Source organism: Crinia signifera, chromosome 2 (genome assembly GCF_055691185.1).
Source record: "Crinia signifera chromosome 2, ASM5569118v1, whole genome shotgun sequence".
NCBI classification, from domain to species: Eukaryota; Metazoa; Chordata; class Amphibia; order Anura; family Myobatrachidae; genus Crinia; species Crinia signifera.
In genome coordinates this window covers 236,899,796-236,919,512 of record NC_139218.1, presented here as the reverse complement: position 1 = coordinate 236,919,512, position 19,717 = coordinate 236,899,796, and the positions used below count along the sequence as shown (strand labels likewise).

At 41.2% G+C, this 19,717-nt stretch overlaps 1 protein-coding gene across 7 annotated transcripts in view; it reads left to right on the top strand.

Moving 5' to 3' along the window:
* TPST1 (tyrosylprotein sulfotransferase 1) overlaps positions 1-19,717 on the top strand; it is a 78,018-nt gene that overhangs the window by 22,243 nt on the left and 36,058 nt on the right. For 6 of the 7 annotated variants that reach the window (XR_014470457.1, XR_014470456.1, XR_014470455.1 and 3 more), the window contains exon 2: positions 10,366-11,314. Coding sequence is in view for 4 of the 7 variants with exons in the window: in XM_083174042.1 (XP_083030168.1) it covers positions 10,476-11,314 (839 nt within the window). In the remaining 3 variants the exon portion in view is untranslated. Of the gene's footprint in view, positions 1-10,090; positions 10,115-10,365; positions 11,315-19,717 lie in introns of those variants that run through there. The other variant, XM_083174040.1, reaches the window with a different exon arrangement.

The window sequence follows — 19,717 nt, the reverse complement described above, 5'->3', positions numbered from 1 at the left end:
CGCGACCGACAAGATTTCCATGTTTAACATGGGTTTCAATGGGAAATCGCGGGGGTCGCGTCGCGGCCACACATAAATGTACCCGCGATGCCCGCGACGGGCGCCCATCTAGGTAAAGAGTACCAATTGCCCTTTGGGCAGCCAGAACTTCAGCGTGAATTTCGACTGCAGTAAAATGCTGCTGCAATGATTCGGACACGCAAATTCATCACGATGAATAGGATCAACCCCATCATATTTTATTAAATGAGATATATTATAATCCTAGGGTATAGGAGCAAACCGAATGCTTCCTAATGCCAAAAAATGGTTGTTCCGCTAGTTGGTCAGCATGTTTCATTTCTGCTAACTAGATGGATGATTAATAATTTGTGTATGGCTACATAGTTGCCACTCCCCCTCCGCTCTGGAACTGAACAATTCAACTGCTACATGTATTTGTAATAATGAAACGAAACAAAATAATGCCAAAAATAAATCCCCATATAAAAGTGTTTGGTCTCCATTAATAACCAGCTCTGGCGCTTTCGTCTGATATAGGATCCCAACTGATAACTAGCACTGGACATTTCTAGGGTGGGCTGGGTAAACTATACAGAGGGTCCCCCACCATGAGTTCAGTAAATCACAGTTTAGTTGACCCAAAGTCAGGGTTTCCTTAAGAATTTTGACCAAAAAAAACAACCCAACCATATTGCTAAAAGATTGTCATTCCACCAACTAGTTGGGTATTAGCAACATTATTATTCAAGTGTATGCCCAGTTTAAGCCATTTAATTAAATGAGACCATTAAATATTGTTTAGCAAAATGTGTTTGAGGCATACTCTTTACATCAAGTATAATGTTGGTTGCAAGTGTGCATGGATGATGATGGCTAGCAGAAAACCCATAGGCATCTGGTTGCCTGAACCCCCCCCCCCTCCTTTTGGCAAGTGCCTTAATTTATGACAATAGCACTTGTATATACTATGATCAATAGAGCTGCCACCACATCAGGCAGTGTAAGGGACAGAATAGGTACGAAGAAAAAAGGACTGTTATTCTGGGGACGCACTAAGACAAATAAATTTCACATAAAATTTAACTTTTAATAGATCATATCTTAAAATTCCCATTTATATGACATAATGGGAAGCCGCAGTGAATTTTAAAGAGGTTAAAAAATCACACATACAAACATATGCACACACAGATGGTGTGCTTAGTGATAAAGAGTTTAAGGAAAGGGTGATCCTAAAAAGATCCTCTAACCGAAAAATGTTAATTTTATTGATTGAGCAGGTCTTTAATGCATGAAAAACAATATATATATGTATATTTCTTGTGTCAAAATCTCCAACAATAAAAATTCTCTGTACTTGATGTTATTCAGAGTGTGTCCAATCTTGCTAGTACTTTTATTTATCCTTGTTGGTACATTGGGTGATTATGGGCACTTTTATGTACAAGGACCCGGATAATAAATTGGTGAAGCACCCCTATGTTGTGCCTGATTCCCGGCAAATACAGTATGGTCACCTGGGTTCAAAGCCCGATGAACTCATAGGTTTATGGTACAGTTCACATAATTCTCCGGTAGGTATTATAATATAGAAGAGATAGTTCTAGCTGTATATCAGTTTGAATACTTGGTCAGCAGAAATACTATCTATTATTTATAAGGTCTAGCATTGGATCTGGTAACACTTTCCTGATCAATATATTGTATATAGGAACAAATATATAAATTAGTAGAATACTGAATGCTATGCTTGGATATTAATACTTGGATGTGGTCACCAATATTAGGGACCGGGTGGTCTTATTAATTCTGGCAATGTTGCCTCTATTGTTGCCACCTCTCAAATAACCAGTAGGTGTTTATAGTATAATAAAGATAATTCCAGCTGTATAGCCGTTTAAATGCTTGCTCAGCAAGGATGTCATTTATTGTTTATAAAGCATAACATTAAATCAGAGCATTTTCCTAGTCAATATATTGTGTACAGGAACAATTTTAAAGAATATTGGTGGAGTGCTGAATCTTAAGTTTAGATATTAACAATTGAGTAAAGTCACCAACATTGGGGACCAGGTGGTCTTATTAATTCTGGCAATGTTGCCTTTATTGTTGCCACCTCTCAATTATCAGTATAAGCAGATCTAGGGAAACCTTGCATAGTACTAATATAGATATTATGTAGGCAAGGCTGCCCTCTGCTGTTTGGATCTGGAACTTTATAGGATAATCCTATGTTCAGCATGACACATATCAGATAAATCTACATAGCTAAATGCATTAAAGATAATCCCTGCTAATTAACATTTCAGTTTGAGGTCTAAACCGACATATGTTTCACCGCACAAGCAGCTTTCTCAAGGCCTGGCCTTGAGAAAGCTGCTTGTGCGGTGAAACATATGTCGGTTTAGACCTCAAACTGAAATGTTAATTAGCAGGGATTATCTTTAATGCATTTAGCTATGTAGATTTATCTGATATGTGTCATGCTGAACATAGGATTATCCTATAAAGTTCCAGATCCAAACAGCAGAGGGCAGCCTTGCCTACATAATATCTATATTAGTACTATGCAAGGTTTCCCTAGATCTGCTTATACTGATAATTGAGAGGTGGCAACAATAAAGGCAACATTGCCAGAATTAATAAGACCACCTGGTCCCCAATGTTGGTGACTTTACTCAATTGTTAATATCTAAACTTAAGATTCAGCACTCCACCAATATTCTTTAAAATTGTTCCTGTACACAATATATTGACTAGGAAAATGCTCTGATTTAATGTTATGCTTTATAAACAATAAATGACATCCTTGCTGAGCAAGCATTTAAACGGCTATACAGCTGGAATTATCTTTATTATACTATAAACACCTACTGGTTATTTGAGAGGTGGCAACAATAGAGGCAACATTGCCAGAATTAATAAGACCACCCGGTCCCTAATATTGGTGACCACATCCAAGTATTAATATCCAAGCATAGCATTCAGTATTCTACTAATTTATATATTTGTTCCTATATACAATATATTGATCAGGAAAGTGTTACCAGATCCAATGCTAGACCTTATAAATAATAGATAGTATTTCTGCTGACCAAGTATTCAAACTGATATACAGCTAGAACTATCTCTTCTATATTATAATACCTACCGGAGAATTATGTGAACTGTACCATAAACCTATGAGTTCATCGGGCTTTGAACCCAGGTGACCATACTGTATTTGCCGGGAATCAGGCACAACATAGGGGTGCTTCACCAATTTATTATCCGGGTCCTTGTACATAAAAGTGCCCATAATCACCCAATGTACCAACAAGGATAAATAAAAGTACTAGCAAGATTGGACACACTCTGAATAACATCAAGTACAGAGAATTTTTATTGTTGGAGATTTTGACACAAGAAATATACATATATATATTGTTTTTCATGCATTAAAGACCTGCTCAATCAATAAAATTAACATTTTTCGGTTAGAGGATCTTTTTAGGATCACCCTTTCCTTAAACTCTTTATCACTAAGCACACCATCTGTGTGTGCATATGTTTGTATGTGTGATTTTTTAACCTCTTTAAAATTCACTGCGGCTTCCCATTATGTCATATAAATGGGAATTTTAAGATATGATCTATTAAAAGTTAAATTTTATGTGAAATTTATTTGTCTTAGTGCGTCCCCAGAATAACAGTCCTTTTTTCTTCGTACCTATTGTGTAAACCATTACTGTTTGGGAACTGCACCCCCACAGAATCGATTAAATTATATGTGGGGTTTTGATCTGTTGATCAGACCTATCTAAGAATTACATATAGAGTGCAGACATACCCCCAGCTCCGGCAAGGAGCAAACCTGTTTCTACAGTGTAAGGGACAGAACAGAGCTGCTGCACATGCCCAGTGTACCAGCTTCTACCACATTTACTGTATTTGTGGGTCTGAGCCTGGACCAGAGAGTAGCTGCCAGGAGGAAGAGACAGGACCCAATTTTCAGGGCTGTTACCACTCCACCAGACTCCCTTACTTACTCCAATGCGCTGCAGAGTGGAAGATTTTGGAATACAATTAGAAACCCCCCTCTAAACATCTTGTGTTTGCCACTGAAACCATATATGCAACAAGAGGTGGATACATTGGGGGTATATTCAGTGCCGTTGGCGAGGGGTATTTGGTCGGCGAGGATGTCTCTTTTTTTGCAAGGAAAAGCCATCCTCGCAGTCCAACTCCCTTGGCTGGCCTCTCGCCGTATACAATGTTCTGGGGAAATCCTTGCCATCACAGGACAGCAAGGATTCCCTTAAAAGTCTAGGTCCGAAGCAAATGCAGCGAGCCTGCTGTGTATAGCGACGAGTCTTGCCGTTTTAATGGCAACACTCGCCCTTTCCACCTTGCTCAAAAGAACCAGTGAGGTGGAAACGAGCGAGTGAATTGGGGGGCAGTTGAGTAATGATGGTGAGCTATCGGCATTGTACGCATCATAGATTGCCTTAAGGGCATTGAGTATACCCCATTGTAAGAGAGCATACAGTTCTGCATACTTGCAAATCTATGCGTTGCTTAACCCAGTTTATATGCAGAATAGATCTTTAGTGTCCAGAAGGAAAAGAGTGGTTGCTGTGGGACAGATGTAGACTTTTATGCTGACTCTTTATTTTATACCAAACACATATTTAGTTTATTTTCATTTCCTTTGCAATTGAAAACCTTCAAAGGAAAATGACAGTGATACCAAATTTAAAGTTCTTTTTATAACGTAACCTCTTCATCAAACACCAAAATTTAGACCCCCACCCTTAAATAAAGCCTGTCATTACAGAACGTGTTGTGACCAGCACTCTAATTACAGCATCCTGAGCCCTTTATTTGTGCATGGTATGGTTTGTTTTGTGCCGTCTATGGTACGGTGTGTTTTACACATAGCTGGTTACAATATACATACTTTACCTTAATCTGTCTTTCTACATTTTCTTATTTCTCCCTGTAATACACTAGAAAAGTTAACTTTGCTATTGGCTCACATTTTTCAGACCACCTTGTTTGTGTACAGGTGTAATGATTACTAACTACCACACTGTAACAGATGTGGTGAATTCATTCCTAAAGCTGGGCGTACAGTATACAGTTAAAATGGGCGATCCACCTGTTACCGGCCGATAACCCAGATCATTGTATGTGCCCGACTGATCTGACAATATTGGTCAGTCGGATATGCTGGATTTGCCAGCATATTAATCCCATGCAGTATTTCAAACATTGTTACTGCCATATTGGGCAGTGTATGCCCTACCGCGGGCGACTGGCCGATGTTCCCACTGTTATATCACAGTGATGGAATGGGGAAAATGTCTCCTCAGGCTGAGGAGAAAAGGTATTGTCCATATACTGTGTCAATGTCAGATAAAATGTCTGTCCGACTAACATTTTATCTGACTGCTCAGCTTAACTGGCACATAGCACAGATCCGAGACCATTAAGAGAGGAAAAAGGACATCTTTGTGGGGCATGTTTTTAGAATTGAAGTTTGTGTGTGTATCTAATATAATTAAGATGTTCGTAACAAATTCCAGCATCCCTGGTGTCAATTCAACTAGATATATGCTTATGAGTATGAAGATGGGATGTGGTCTCCAGAGATAGTAACAATAATAGCTATTAGTGATGAAAAATGGAGTCACTGGTGACATCAAAATGGATATCTGGAATATTTAGAAGGAGCTCTTGGTAGTTATTACAGCTCCAATGGTTTGTTATGAAAGTGTATATAATGGAAAATAATTGTTGTACAATATACAACACTATCTAATGCAGGGGTGTCGAACTCAAATTCATCGGGGGCCGCATCAGCAGTTTGGTCACCCTCAAAGGGCCGGTTGTATCTGTAGGACTATGTGTCCACTCTTTATTATCATAATAGTGTCTTTCATACAATTATGTCCCAAATAACACCACTGTAACTCAGCAGTAGCATTTCCCTCCTGCTATTGCTGTGAACTGCAGTGCATTAAGGTACACGCTGCCTGCACAGGGGGGCAGCACTCAGTCTTAGGGCATATGTCCTGCTTATTATCATGGGACACAGCAATTAATGATGGGCTGCAATGTGCCAGTGCACACACACACACACACACACACACATAGGCAGAGAGTTTGACACTTACCTGCTCTGATGCGTCCACTCCAGTCTGAGCTGCTCCACCACCAAGGACACAGCTGCGCTCTCACACAAGCGCATTTCCCCCTCCCTCCTGTGAGTAGCGCTCCTCGCACTATCTATCCAGGAGTGGGGGGCAGCGTGCTCCCGGTCACTGTGCAGTGCACACTCAGCAGTAAGTGACCTGGAGCGCACAGCAGCAGCAGCACCATTCACCACGACGGACCTGCTCTTTCCTCTCTCAGGCTCCTATACAGCAGGTGGGAGCGGAGGAGGGGTTGACGACCGGCGGCACTGCGCTAGAGGGCAGACGTTCTCTGGCTTGTAGGCTGCCGCGCCTGCGCTGAAGAGGCGGCTTTCTAAAAAAAATAAAATAAATCGAGAATAAAAGGTGAAGGCTGGCGGCGGCTGCTGCGCGGGCCACATGAAGAGGTCTGGCGGGCCGGATTTGGCCCGCGGGCCTTGTGTTTGACACCCCTGATCTAATGCATTAATTTTTCATAATCCATTAAATTCATTAATGTTTTCATAATCCATTAAGTGCAGTTGGACTCTTTAACAAAAATGCACATTAATGTGGTATTCAATTAGTTCCGTTTTGTAGGATGGCTGAGAATAACGGAACTAATTTGAGGTCCAACTATTCAAATGTCTGTTTTTCACTGTCATTTGCCGGTCCAAGTGTTTTTCGCCACTGCGAGATAAAAATCTGATCACAATTTGAATAGGACGAATGCCTAAGCAGTGATTTTTTTTTTTTTTTTTTTTTGACTAGGGGAAAAATAGTCACTAATTGGGTAACTAAGTGGGTAGCGGGTGTCTGCAACCTAATGGGTTAAAGAAAAGTATGCAGATTATCAAAGGTAGTAAATAGACCTATTCAGCCATTCAAATGCATCCTCTCAGTGAAATACATATATCAAAATTCCCCATTAAGGTCTGCATATAAAGTACAATAAAGTGGAAAGTGAGAGCAAATGTTTGCAATTTTAAGCCAGAAAAACAAGTACTGTCCATAATGTGTTGGTAGACATTTGTCATAAAGTATAGTTTGCAGACACTATACAGTAAGTCATGCTTTAAAATATATCATTGAGATAAAATAATTTGCTGTGAGTCCGCAAACAGCTGTCAGTACAATTCCACAAACGTATGAACAAAATTTCTGATAAACACAAATACCAACAGGTTTACACATGTAAAGCCATGCAAGCTATTGGAATATCAGTTTGGGTGCCCAAAAGCCTGAGTTTGGGCAGGTTTCTGCTAACCACCTCAAGAGGGTACAAACAGAAATAATGGGCACGTGTGGAACTTGCTCACATTGGCACAAAGTATTGTCTAGTTCCCATAACTTTAGATGAAAGCAGGAGGCACCCATAATACAATAACTTCCTTCCTTGGTGCAGTATAGCACATTGTTATAGTATTTATGTACTGATGTATGTTTAACCCTTTCCCGACCGGGCGTTTTTTGTTAATTTTTTTTTTTTTTTCCCTCCTCGCGTTCAAATAAGCGTAACTTTTTTAATTTTCCGGCTATATAGACACATGAGGGCTTTTTTTTGCGGGACAAGTTGTACTTTTTAATGGTACCATTTACTATACCGTATAATATTCTGGGGAATCAGGAAATAATTCAATGTGGGGTAAAAAGGAAAAAAAACGCAATTCCACAATTTTGCGCTGGTTACGGTTTTTTTGGAGTTCATAGTTCGTTTAAAATGATGGGTTATCTTTATTCTATGGGTCGTTACGATTCCGGTGATACCAAACTTATATAGTTTTCGTTACGTTTTACCACTAAAAAAAAAATAGAAAATTTTACGTTTTTTCTAATTTGCGTCGCCATGTTCTGCGGCTTATAACTTTTTTATTTTTCCACCTACGGACCTGGGTGAGGGCTCATTTTTTGCGGGCTGAAGTGTACTTTTTAATTAATACCATTATGGGATATGTGCGACTTTCTGATCTCTTTTAGTTACATTTTTTTGGGTAGGCGATGCGACCAAAAAACGTAGTTTTGGCGTTGGGAATGTTTTTTCCGTTTACGCCTTTAACCGTGTGGGATAACTAATGTTATATTTTAATAGATCGGACTTTTAGGAACGCGGCGATACCAAATATGTTTAATTTTTTTATTTTTTATTTATTTTTATTTGTGAAATGGGGAAAGGGGGGTGATTCGAACTTTTAATATTTTTTTATTTTTTTTTTTATTTTTTTTTTATTTTTAAACTTATTTTTTTTTTTTTTTTTTTACTTTTACTACAAGGCCCCCTAGTGTACTTGACCACTAGGGGGCGCGATCGCCTGAACTAGGTTCAGCCATAGAGCTCTATGGCTGAACATAGTGATTTTCAGCACTTCCTATTACATCCTGCCTCAGGCAGGATGTAATAGGTATGCTGACATGGCCAGCACAGGGGTCTACATTAGACCCCTGGCTGCCATGGCAACCGATCGGCACCCTCCGATCTCGCCGCGGGGGGCCCCGATCGGCGCCGGAGGGGGGCGCCCCCCCTCCGATCAGCTATTTAAGCACTGCGGGCGCTTTGCCCGCGGTGCTTAAAGGGTTAAACGGCCACGATCGGCGAACTCGCCGCTCGTGGCCGTGAGAGCAGGTACCTGGCTGTAATATACAGCCATTACCTGCTCTCTTTCAAGACAGCTCACTCCGTGAGCTGGCTTGATTCCCCCGCAACCGACTCATGACGTATATATACGTCATGTGTCGGGAAGGGGTTAAAGGCCCACAGCAGGTTTGAGCGGCTTTCAGCTCAGCCGCCCAGTGTGTATGCCCCGGCGATGAGCGGTGATCGCTGCTGCGCGCTCACGCATCATACCGGGAAAGCCGCTCATCTGCTGGTTATACCAGCAGATTAGAGGCTTTGAGGATGGTTTTGCATAGCACTGCAATATGCAAAGCCGTCCTCCCCCCTCCGTCGGCGCCGGGCAGAGGGAAAGCCGCTCAGTGTGTATGCATTGAGCGGCTTTCCCCCAGCAATTTTTATCATTATAACAGTTGGCTGATCTAAATGAACATTAAATAAAACAATGTAGCCACTTTCTAGTCCCCCATGACCATGGTAAATGGATACTTATGTTAGTTGGGCGCCCACTATAGTTAGTACGCTCATACCCCCACTATCCATGTCGGCATGAAGTTAAATTTATATAGTGTGGTGAGCCACCGAGCCCGAAGCATGCCGAGCGTACGCTTAAAACTAAGCAAATAGCTTAGTGGGCGCCCAACTAACATATAAGTACCGGTAAATGCCTTCAGATTTGCATTTATAGATATTATTTCTCTGCAAATGCCTTACTTTTTAGCATCTCATTATTATCGATTTTCTTTCAGTATTGTGGAGGTGCATATTCACTACTGTTTCATACTGCATATGTTTTCTTCTTCAATACAGCGCATTGCCATAAAGTGCAGACTACTGCATCAAACTGTTAGTATTCATTGCAAAAAACTATGCTCCATAATTTAAGCTTATTAGGAGCTAGCAGAAATGGTAGACAGTGAGGATGCTTTATTTAAAAGATGCCCGTTTCTCTAATCTCAGTCATTGCCTAGAAATGTTATTGGTCAATTTAAAAAGCCTTCTTTTTAAGCAATAATTTGTTTCTGTCATTTCATTCTGACCTTCTCCACGCCATGGAAGAATCTATAAATAAAATGTGCGTCACCACATGATAATAGAATTGTGTTCTGAAGCAATGTTTGCTGTTTTTTGCTTTGTGACATTAATACATCTTTAGTTGATGAGCCAATGCTCTGAGAGCGCTGACTCACTGTTCACTCTGCCTGTCAGATACTGTCAAATCCTCTGCCATGTTCCAATAATCTAGCTGCTTAAAGGAATGGTCAGTCTTCAATGGACTGGCTACAGATTAACAAACAAACTGTGTTTGTCCCAAAAAATAAAAAGTACCAGGAAAAGCCAGCATTTGGTGAGAAACCTTTTTCATAAGATTTTTGTTTCTACATTGCTTGCGTGCGTGCGTGCGTGCGTGCGTGCGTGCGTGTATACGTGTTATATGTATGTGTATATTTTTTTTCTATTTCCGATGCCAGTCTTGCTGTTTTATGGTTTTCTAGTCAAAGTTTGACTGCATCATGCTCTACCAAACTGCTGGTTTTAGTTATTGCGAGATTTATTAGTCTGTAATTCACTTTTTTTTGTATTTTTTTTATTATGCAGATGAGGCAGATGGCCATCAGCTATATGGAGTAAAATATTTTGGGGTATGACGCCATAAGGAAAGTGGCAAAGTTCCCATCAGTCTCATTCAGCGAGGCTTTATTGTCAAAATGATTGGGAAATTAAAGCAAAACTTGCTATTGGCCTGTCTTGTAATAAGCTCAGTGACTGTCTTCTACTTGGGACAACATGCAATGGAGTGCCATCATCGAATAGAAGAACACAGTCAGCCTGTCAAAACGGAAATTCCCAAAGCAACATTAAGAACTGCGCAGAGTGCCAATGCTAGCTACACCTATAACAAGGACATGCCCTTAATATTTATTGGAGGAGTGCCTCGCAGTGGAACTACACTCATGCGTGCTATGCTTGATGCCCACCCAGAAATTCGATGTGGAGAAGAAACCAGGGTTATTCCTCGGATTTTGGCCGTCAAACAAATGTGGGCACGATCGAGCAAGGAAAAAATTCGTTTGGACGAAGCTGGTGTGACTGATGAAGTGCTAGATTCAGCCATGCAGGCTTTTCTACTGGAAATAATAGTTAAGCATGGAGAACCTGCACCTTACCTGTGTAACAAAGATCCATTTGCGTTAAAATCCTTGTCCTACTTAGCCAAAATATTTCCAAATGCCAAATTTGTTCTGATGGTGAGAGATGGACGGGCTTCGGTTCACTCGATGATTTCTAGAAAAGTTACAATTGCTGGCTTTGATCTGAACAGCTACAGAGACTGCTTAACCAAGTGGAATCGTGCCATCGAAACCATGTACAACCAGTGCATAGAAGTGGGCTTTAATAGGTGTATGTTGGTACATTACGAACAGCTGGTTTTACATCCAGAACGTTGGATGAGAACATTGTTGAAATTCCTCCAAATTCCATGGAATGATGCTGTATTGCACCATGAAGAGATGATTGGCAAAGCCGGGGGTGTATCCTTATCAAAGTAAGTCTTACTTCTAGCAAATGTATACATTTTGATTCCTAATTGAGACTGGCTGTAAATTAACATTACTTGGGGGGAAGGGGGGGGGGGGTTGTATTTTTTAACTCCGGCAGAAGGAGTGTGTAATTCCAAAGTACACTCCCCCAGAATGTATTTATATAAAACCCTTACAGGTAAGGTAGGGATTAGAGATTAGATTTGACAAAAAAAACCACAGTGCCTCCCAAACTCCATCCTGAAGGCATATACAAAGAATTTAGTATCGGTATCACTGCGCCAAACCTGACTGCCGCAACTTATACCCCTTTGGGATACCAGCCCCAATATACAGATACAAGCAAACACAAAGCAGGAGTATATTGATGCGCTGTCAGAGAAATAAGGTGTGTTGATCACTCCTTCTTCCTTGGTCCTGTGTTATGTCCAAGGTTTAGATACTCATATGGAAAAAATAAACAGATACACACAATCGGTGAGTCTGGTATTCTAATATGGGAGAATATCCACGTATTGGTCCCAAAAACACTGACCTGTATAACAGGCCCTATGTGCCTGTAAAGGTATCTGTAATGCACCCACGTTTTCCAATTCCCATGTAATGAATGCTCACCTTCTGGCAGTGCCCTATATGCACATAAAGGTTTCTTTTTGTTCCCAGGTTGCCCGGATCTCATGAATAAGTTGTACTTATTCGTGAGATCCGGGCAACCTGGGAACAAAAAGAAACCTTTATGTGCATATAGGGCACTGCCAGAAGGTGAGCATTCATTACATGGGAATTGGAAAACGTGGGTGGATTACAGATACCTTTACAGGCACATAGGGCCTGTTATACAGGTCAGTGTTTTTGGGACCAATACGTGGATATTCTCCCATATTAGAATACCAGACTCACCGATTGTGTGTATCTGTTTATTTTTTCCATATGAGTATCTAAACCTTGGACATAACACAGGACCAAGGAAGAAGGAGTGATCAACACACCTTATTTCTCTGACACCATCCTGAAGGCAGTCAGGTGTTAAGGCTACCCATGCATAAGTGCAGATGGCTAAATTAGCACCTCAGACACTATATGAGTGGAACCATCTGTGCTAAAGTGTGGATATTCTTAAAAACCTGAGCTGCTGGAGTTTGCCGAGGACAGAGGTTGTAATAGACCAGTGGGTCTATTACCAAATCAATATTATGTTTCAAACGGACCATTTCAGATTTAATTAAGTTGGGTATGTTGATTGATGCTTTGGGTAGGAAAATAACTTCAAGATCTTGGGTTGATGTTTACATTTATTTTGCAGTTCTGCTTTTTACATTTTTTAATGAATAATTGGATTTGTCGCTTGCCTAAGTTTGAGAGCATTGGGAAAGGTCTCTTTTTACTGAGGGCATGGGGAACCTTTGGAGTTCAAGCTGTTGTTAAACTACACATCCCAGCATGCCCTGCTACAATAGTTTAGCTATTTGGCCATGCTAAAACTATTGCAGGGCATGCTGGGAAGCATAGCTCAACAACAGCTGGAGGACCAAAGGTTTCACATGCCTGTTAAACCTTTTTTTGGGAGGCTTTCATAGATGGATTTTATTTTTTTATTTATCAGCAGGGTTCAGTAAAAATAAAAAACTATTTGAAGTCCTCAGATAAGACATTCGCAATTTACAAAAAATGCAAAGATTTAATCAGTTGAAACATCTGAAGCAGGGCCGGTGCTAGGTTACTTGGCACCCTAGGCAAAGCCTTTGAAGCACACCCCCCCCCCATCCCCATCCCCATCCCCATAACTTACATACATTCTGGATTTTAAAAAATACTCTTTAAAAAGCATTTATTAGTATAAAATGCAATATATAAGTGTACAGTGCACAATAAAAAAACACAATACCTTGTCTCTGGGGCAGGTACAGCTGCCAGCCAGAGAGCACATGGAGGGTGTCAGAAGTAGGAGACGAGGAGCTGCAGGGCAGGCCTGCAGCTTGTTACTGGAAGCATACTGCATACGTACAGCGGGAGGTGGTGGGTGGTTGCTCCTCCTCCCAACGTCCTGACATGTAGGCGCCGGGCGGTTCGGGCAGCTGCAGCAGTGCTACTCAGCGCCGACTGGTAACTATGGTAACCAGCGGCCACGGCGGTGGGGGGGACGGAGGGCAGTGCGCCAGACGGGTTTTCGACTGCACAATGAATAGAAAAAATTGCACAGCGCCCGCACCTCTACCCCGTCCCCAGCCCCAAATATGCTCTGTACTTGTGGCGGGCATGAGGTCGGACAGGCGGCTGCTGTCGGAGGTGCCCGCTGCACAGAGAGCGCCCTGGGGGGTGGTGCGGACAATACTGCGGTGGAACTCCCCGTGTCCAGAGGGGGGGGGGTTTCAGCGTTGATTCACGGGCATGATGGGGCGGGGGGGGAGCTCACTGTCTCACCTGCTCCCCGCTCTATGGTACCTCTCCTCAGCGGCTCAGTACCGCCCTCCAGTGGCCGGCGCCCTAGGCAAATGCCTAGATCTGCCTAGTGGTGGCGCCGGCCCTGATCTGAAGTAAAAACAACCCTAGAGCTATGTTCCTTTTGAAAGTGAGCAAGTATTTAATTTTTTTTTTTTTTTAAGATTTATGTATGTATAGACATCAAGAGCCATTTATAAGCTTTAAAAAACCAGATCTGTAAAGCTTCTTGGGCTGCGGAATATGGTTATATGTCTGCAAAGCACATTTAAGGGCTCACACCCATTTCACCGGCTTTCAGAAGCCCCCCTGTAACTAGTTTGTGCATGGTTTTCTGGGATGGGGAATGGTTTGGAAAACACACGATGTGGAAGTGGTAAAAGATCTCTGACCATAACCTACAAGCACAATTATGCCAAGTATCCCCCCCCCCCCCCCCCCAAAAAAAAAAAAAATACTTATTTAATGTTTTAAAATAGTATTTACTACAGTGGAGAGATATTAGAAGTCATTTTTATGTGTATTTGAAGTTTTTTGCATTAATCAGTGTGCTTGGCAATGCTTAACCGCAGAAGTCTACCTGCCAAGAGTGCCATGTTACTATAAAACTGACCATACAATGCACGGGTTACAAGAAGATCTCACCAAATGGTAATGAAGGACAGAGCAAAATAGTGGATGAGCATAATGCAGAGTTACTGTATATAATTGGCAGATCGGAGGTCAGGACAATTGAATATATTTATGATCACATCAAATGAACCTGTATGTTTTACTGCTATTTTTAGCATGGTACAATAACGGCAGTGAATGCTAAAGCTACAAGTATCATTACAATTAAATACACTGAATAATCCTTTTTCTCGAAAAGCACCTCTCCCAGTTACAGTATAAATGATGAGCGAAAGCCTTGGGAAATGCACACTGTAGATGTTGTGCCCGGAGCACCTCTAATGCCGTGGGTAGGGTTGCAGTTTATTCATCTGGTTAAAAATGCTAAGCTACATGACTGTTGTGTTGCACCACAGGCCGGCCCGGCAGGGAGCATCAAGCTTGCTTGATTTTCACCTCTGATTGGTCTTTGTGGTCACATGAGTTGAATGTGTCGCACTGCGGGAACTCAGGGAATGCTTCGGGTTCCTGATGATAAACTTAGCATCTGAGACTAATCTGATTTTTTGCTTAATTACCTGCCTGAAAAACATTATTATCTGTATCTAGACGTTATGTTACTGAGCAGTTTGTGTAGCAAAGTCTTTACTGTGATTCATGATGGCTTGTCAAATTTGTATGCCGTTTCTCTTAGCTGTATCTAAATGCAAAGTAAAATATCTTTTGAAAGCTTCCAACATGATTCGTTGAACTATAAAACTCCAGCATGTTTACTGACAAAAGTGAACACTGTGCCAAGCCATGTAGAACTAAAATGAGATTTGTATAATAAGATTATCGCACAGATTAGTAGTAGGAGAAACATTTTACATAAACAACTTTAACACTGTTGGCCATGAAAGCTATGATTGTCATTGCAAGTTTTAAAATTTTGCATCTAATGTTGTATGTCAAAAGTATCCAAAGGTCTTTTGGTACTTGTGTGTTATCACGGCGCCCACTAAGCAAATAGCTTAGTGCCCTATTCAGCGTAGTGAGATCGCATTGCATTGCATGCAATTTGCATGTGATGCGATGGTACTAGTTAATTTTCACTGCACCCCTGGCCACGGATCGCAATTCAAGCAAATACGATGCGATTTAGCACCCCCACTATCCATGTCACCCCGAAGCGCAGTGAGCCCCGCGGAACGCATCCTACCGACCTTTTCATACCCTCACTATCCACGTCGGCATGGAGTTGATTTTATAAAGTGTGGTGAGCGCAGCGAGCCACCGAGTCCGAAGTGTGGCGAGCGGACGCAAAAAAGGAGCCCAAAGAATGGCATGAGATTTGGCTATTTCGACAGTGGAATTTTATTAATGGAAAGGAGAGAATCATGAATGAAAAGTATAGTTTACAGGGGAAAACAGCTGGTAGGATGGAATTCATGTGTTCTCAAACTGTTACTGTAGGTTGTGCACTTTGCCAGCATTTACCACATAGATGGCAAAGCCATATGCCTGTTTATCAAGGTCATGTTATTGGGGCTTTTCATTTGCTTGTGAACTTGCTCATTGCACCATTTAACATGCCAGGTAACTGTTACTACAACTGTAGAAGATGTATGTTTCTGTTGGCTTAGATCCCATGCTATATGTGGTTAAACATCTGTTTCCTTGTATACACATTGCTGTTTTTTTTTTATTATTATTATTATTATTATTATTCTAAACACAACATGAGATTTTGAGAGGGATGTTTGTGTACTATATTTTATTTATTGTTTAAATTAATCATGCAGTATATCTAGCAGTTGATACCAGTTAAGGCCAACAGCTTTATTTCAGATGTTTGGAAAGTGGCCACTAGTCGTCTTTTATATTGGTGTGACAAACTTTTTTCATTTTAAGTACTGTGTATTTTTTTTTTCTTCTTTTAGGATGACAAATGTACTTCTCAGGGTCTGGAGAGCTGTGTGGGACTGCTAATGCATGCCTATAAACCACCTCATTGTTTAAGCTGCTAAGACAATATGGAATACAATAGATTCCACAAGAACATTGGGTGGCAATGTGTAATATAAACATGAGAGCTGTTTTAGAATGTTTGGTGTGGGCATATTCAGCAGCAAAGCCATACGAAACACATTTATGATAAATCCCGGACTTGGAGACAGGACAGGTGCATTTTGTTCCATGAGAACCTCAACCTCAACATAGCCAAGTCCATAATGTATATTTAGGCAATCTGACCTAAAACAGAATCCTTTACATATCCTCCCCACAGCAGTGGCTGAACAAAACCTAACCCTTGAGGGGATATTCAATTCAGTATTTTATAAAAATGTAAAAACATTTTAATGCTAGTTGGAAAAAAAACAACCAGACTTGAATATTCAATTGCAGATGTTTTTGCTAATTTTTTTGTGTTTTTTTTCTATTTCGGTCGGTCAAATTGGCATAAGCGAGAAGCAGTGTTAATTCTAGCTCCCGCTATCTTTGAAAACCCATGCAGTTCCTCTTCCCTGCCTGGGTGTGTCTGTCTGCTGTAGTGCTTGTAGCACAGTGTGGTCTGTATATCAGCACTGATATGCAAACCAGACTGTGCTAGAAACACCACAGCAGCCAGCGACACCCCAGGCAGGGAACAGGAACTGCATGGATTCTTAAAGCTAGCGGGTACTAGAATGAACACTACGAAAAGTGACTGAAAAAGCCTGCAATTCCGAGCGTGCCTTTTTTTTGACTAGTTAAAAAGTTTGACACTTTTTAGGTCACTGACAAAAAAACAATGAAAAGTGCGTTTCTTTTTTTTAACCTTAATAGCTTACTACCCCTTAAGCCCCATACAGTCATACACGCTAGATCAGGCATGTCCAAACTCTGGCCCTCCAGTGTTGTGAAACTATACATCCCAGCATGCCTTGCCATATTTTTAGCATTCCCTAATCACAAAACTGTGGCAAGGCATGATGGGACTTGTAGTTTAACAACAGCTGGAGGGGCATAGTTAGGACATGCCTGCACTAGATGATAAAATTTAAATATATTGCCTAGAAGGAACCTTCTGAGTGATATCTTGTAAAACAACATCTAGTATGTACACTCAATATTGTTAACGACTCCTTCCATCTGCTGAACATGTAGGTAAATCTTGGTTTATATTGTGAATGAGCCACATGTTCAGTGGGTCCCAGTGATGTCCCTGAACGATAATGATTTCTGATATTGTTCACAGTATACACAGTGTCGCTTGCCCGGGGGCTCAGGGGGAAACACTGCCAATATTGCTCATAGAGCATGTCACTAGTGCAGTGGTCGCCAACCTATCACTTGCAAACTACTGGTAGCAATCAGGGTACCTTGAATCCTGACTACACCACCTCGTAGGAGACCAACTGTAGAGGTCCTATTTTGACCTTTAGCCTCTGACTGGAGGCACCATGCTACAGCGTTACCCGAAAGTCCCCGGACACCACAAGGAGCTTTCGGCAAAACTGTCATGGTGTCGGCCATATTGTGTCATTGGCATTGCGTTGTGCGGCCCAATGTGTCGGGTGCTTTGCGGTATGTGGCAAAATGTGTCATTTTTTTCAACATACATACAGTACAGCTGTGTGTGGTTTATGTAAGGCAATGCTTTTTTCTAACAGACAAATGTAAATAGCTTCTGCTTTAAAAAGGCTGTTGGCAAGTTTTGAATTTTTTTGTTCCAGTTCTTTTATCACTCACCCTAACCTAAATGTTTATTCTCTATGGGGAATATACTTTGTAACAACCTTTTGCCTGTCTGACATATCTGAGCATACCTTATGCGTACATACACAATCCTTTCTGGCAAATTAATTTCTAGCACAGACCTCAGACATGACGGCAGAAAGTGTTATTACTTGGTAATAGTCGGTGCCATCTGTTTGGTGATGCATACTTTGGATACTGCTGGTCGGTTGCACGTTTGTTTACTGAGCCACATCGTGCATCACAGGCCTGCAGATATCTCATTAACCTTCTAGCTATTGCTTTATACTTGGAAGCGGTTAGATCATCTGAAAGTAATGAGGCTATCTGAGGCGCATTAGAGCTGTCATTCTGTGCTAAGTGCTAGCATGTACTTCTTACATCATGACCTCTCAGTCACTTCTGGCATTGGTCATGATATTTTAAATGGCTTGTATAATTAAAACTGAGGGAATTCAATTGTTTTTTGTGCAGCTCTAACATCAGTGTGCAACGGAACAATACATTTTTTCATGGTGTCCATTATTGCACTTTATCATGCTCATATATAGACTGGGTGTAGCTGCGTTCTGTGGCTAAACCCATCTTGACTCCTGGTCAGGGAGCCCAAACCAAGGAGTTTTCACACATTTCTGCTCGCCACCTCAGGAGGCTGCCAGCAGAAATTAGTCCGCCAGCAGCATGTGCGAGTAATAATGAAATGCTCGGGCACTCGCTTGTGACAGCTGCTGGGGAAAACTATCTCCTATATCTAAACAGCAACCAGGATTTAGAAAAACTAACTGCAGGTAAACCACTATAACCAATCCAAATACAGGAACAAATTGTGGAGACACTACCCTTACATTTCCATTTTCCATACAGTATGTGTATACATTAGATCAGTGGTTCTCAAACTCTAGCTCTATTAATTCTGAAGGAAGGGTTGATACGGTGATTACCAGATATTAACCAGAAAGATGATCTTCTGAGGTTGATAGTCAGGAGCTGTCACATCGTGAACTTCATAATGACTTGTGCAATGGATGTTTTCTGCTGATCCTTATCATTAGAGAAGAACACCTCCAGAAGTCGCAAATTGCAACATTTATACAATGCTTATGTTGGAAGGGTGTTTCTTTAATGTCTGAGACCACCGTAAGGAGGAGACTTTTTTTTTTTTTTTTAGGGATGTCGTCTTCTCAATTGCAGTCCAGTAATGCATAGCATGAGTCCCACTTGTCATTTTCAGTGAAGGGGTTAATAGTAATGGAAAAAATGTATATATGAATGGAGCTGTACACACAGATTAGATGGGCCACTTGGTTCTTATCTGCCCTCACACTATATGGCTCTGTTTTTATTTAATGAGATGGCTGCTATGGTCACATCTTTTGTGCTGCAGGACCCCTACTATGAATGTGCAGTCATCAGACCACACATTCGTGCGTGGCCCTTATCTAGCGGTCTGTTTCCCGATAAAATCTGTGATATGAAGCCCTAGGCTGCAGTGTCTTAGCTGCCGGGAACTGCATTAGATATCAGGGGATGCTTACATTTTGTGGGTAGCAACATAAAGTTGTTTCAGGGGAGTTCCAAAAATAAATGTGTTTAATAGATAATGCCCCTTTAGTAGCTTTATGCTGTAGGAATGATGA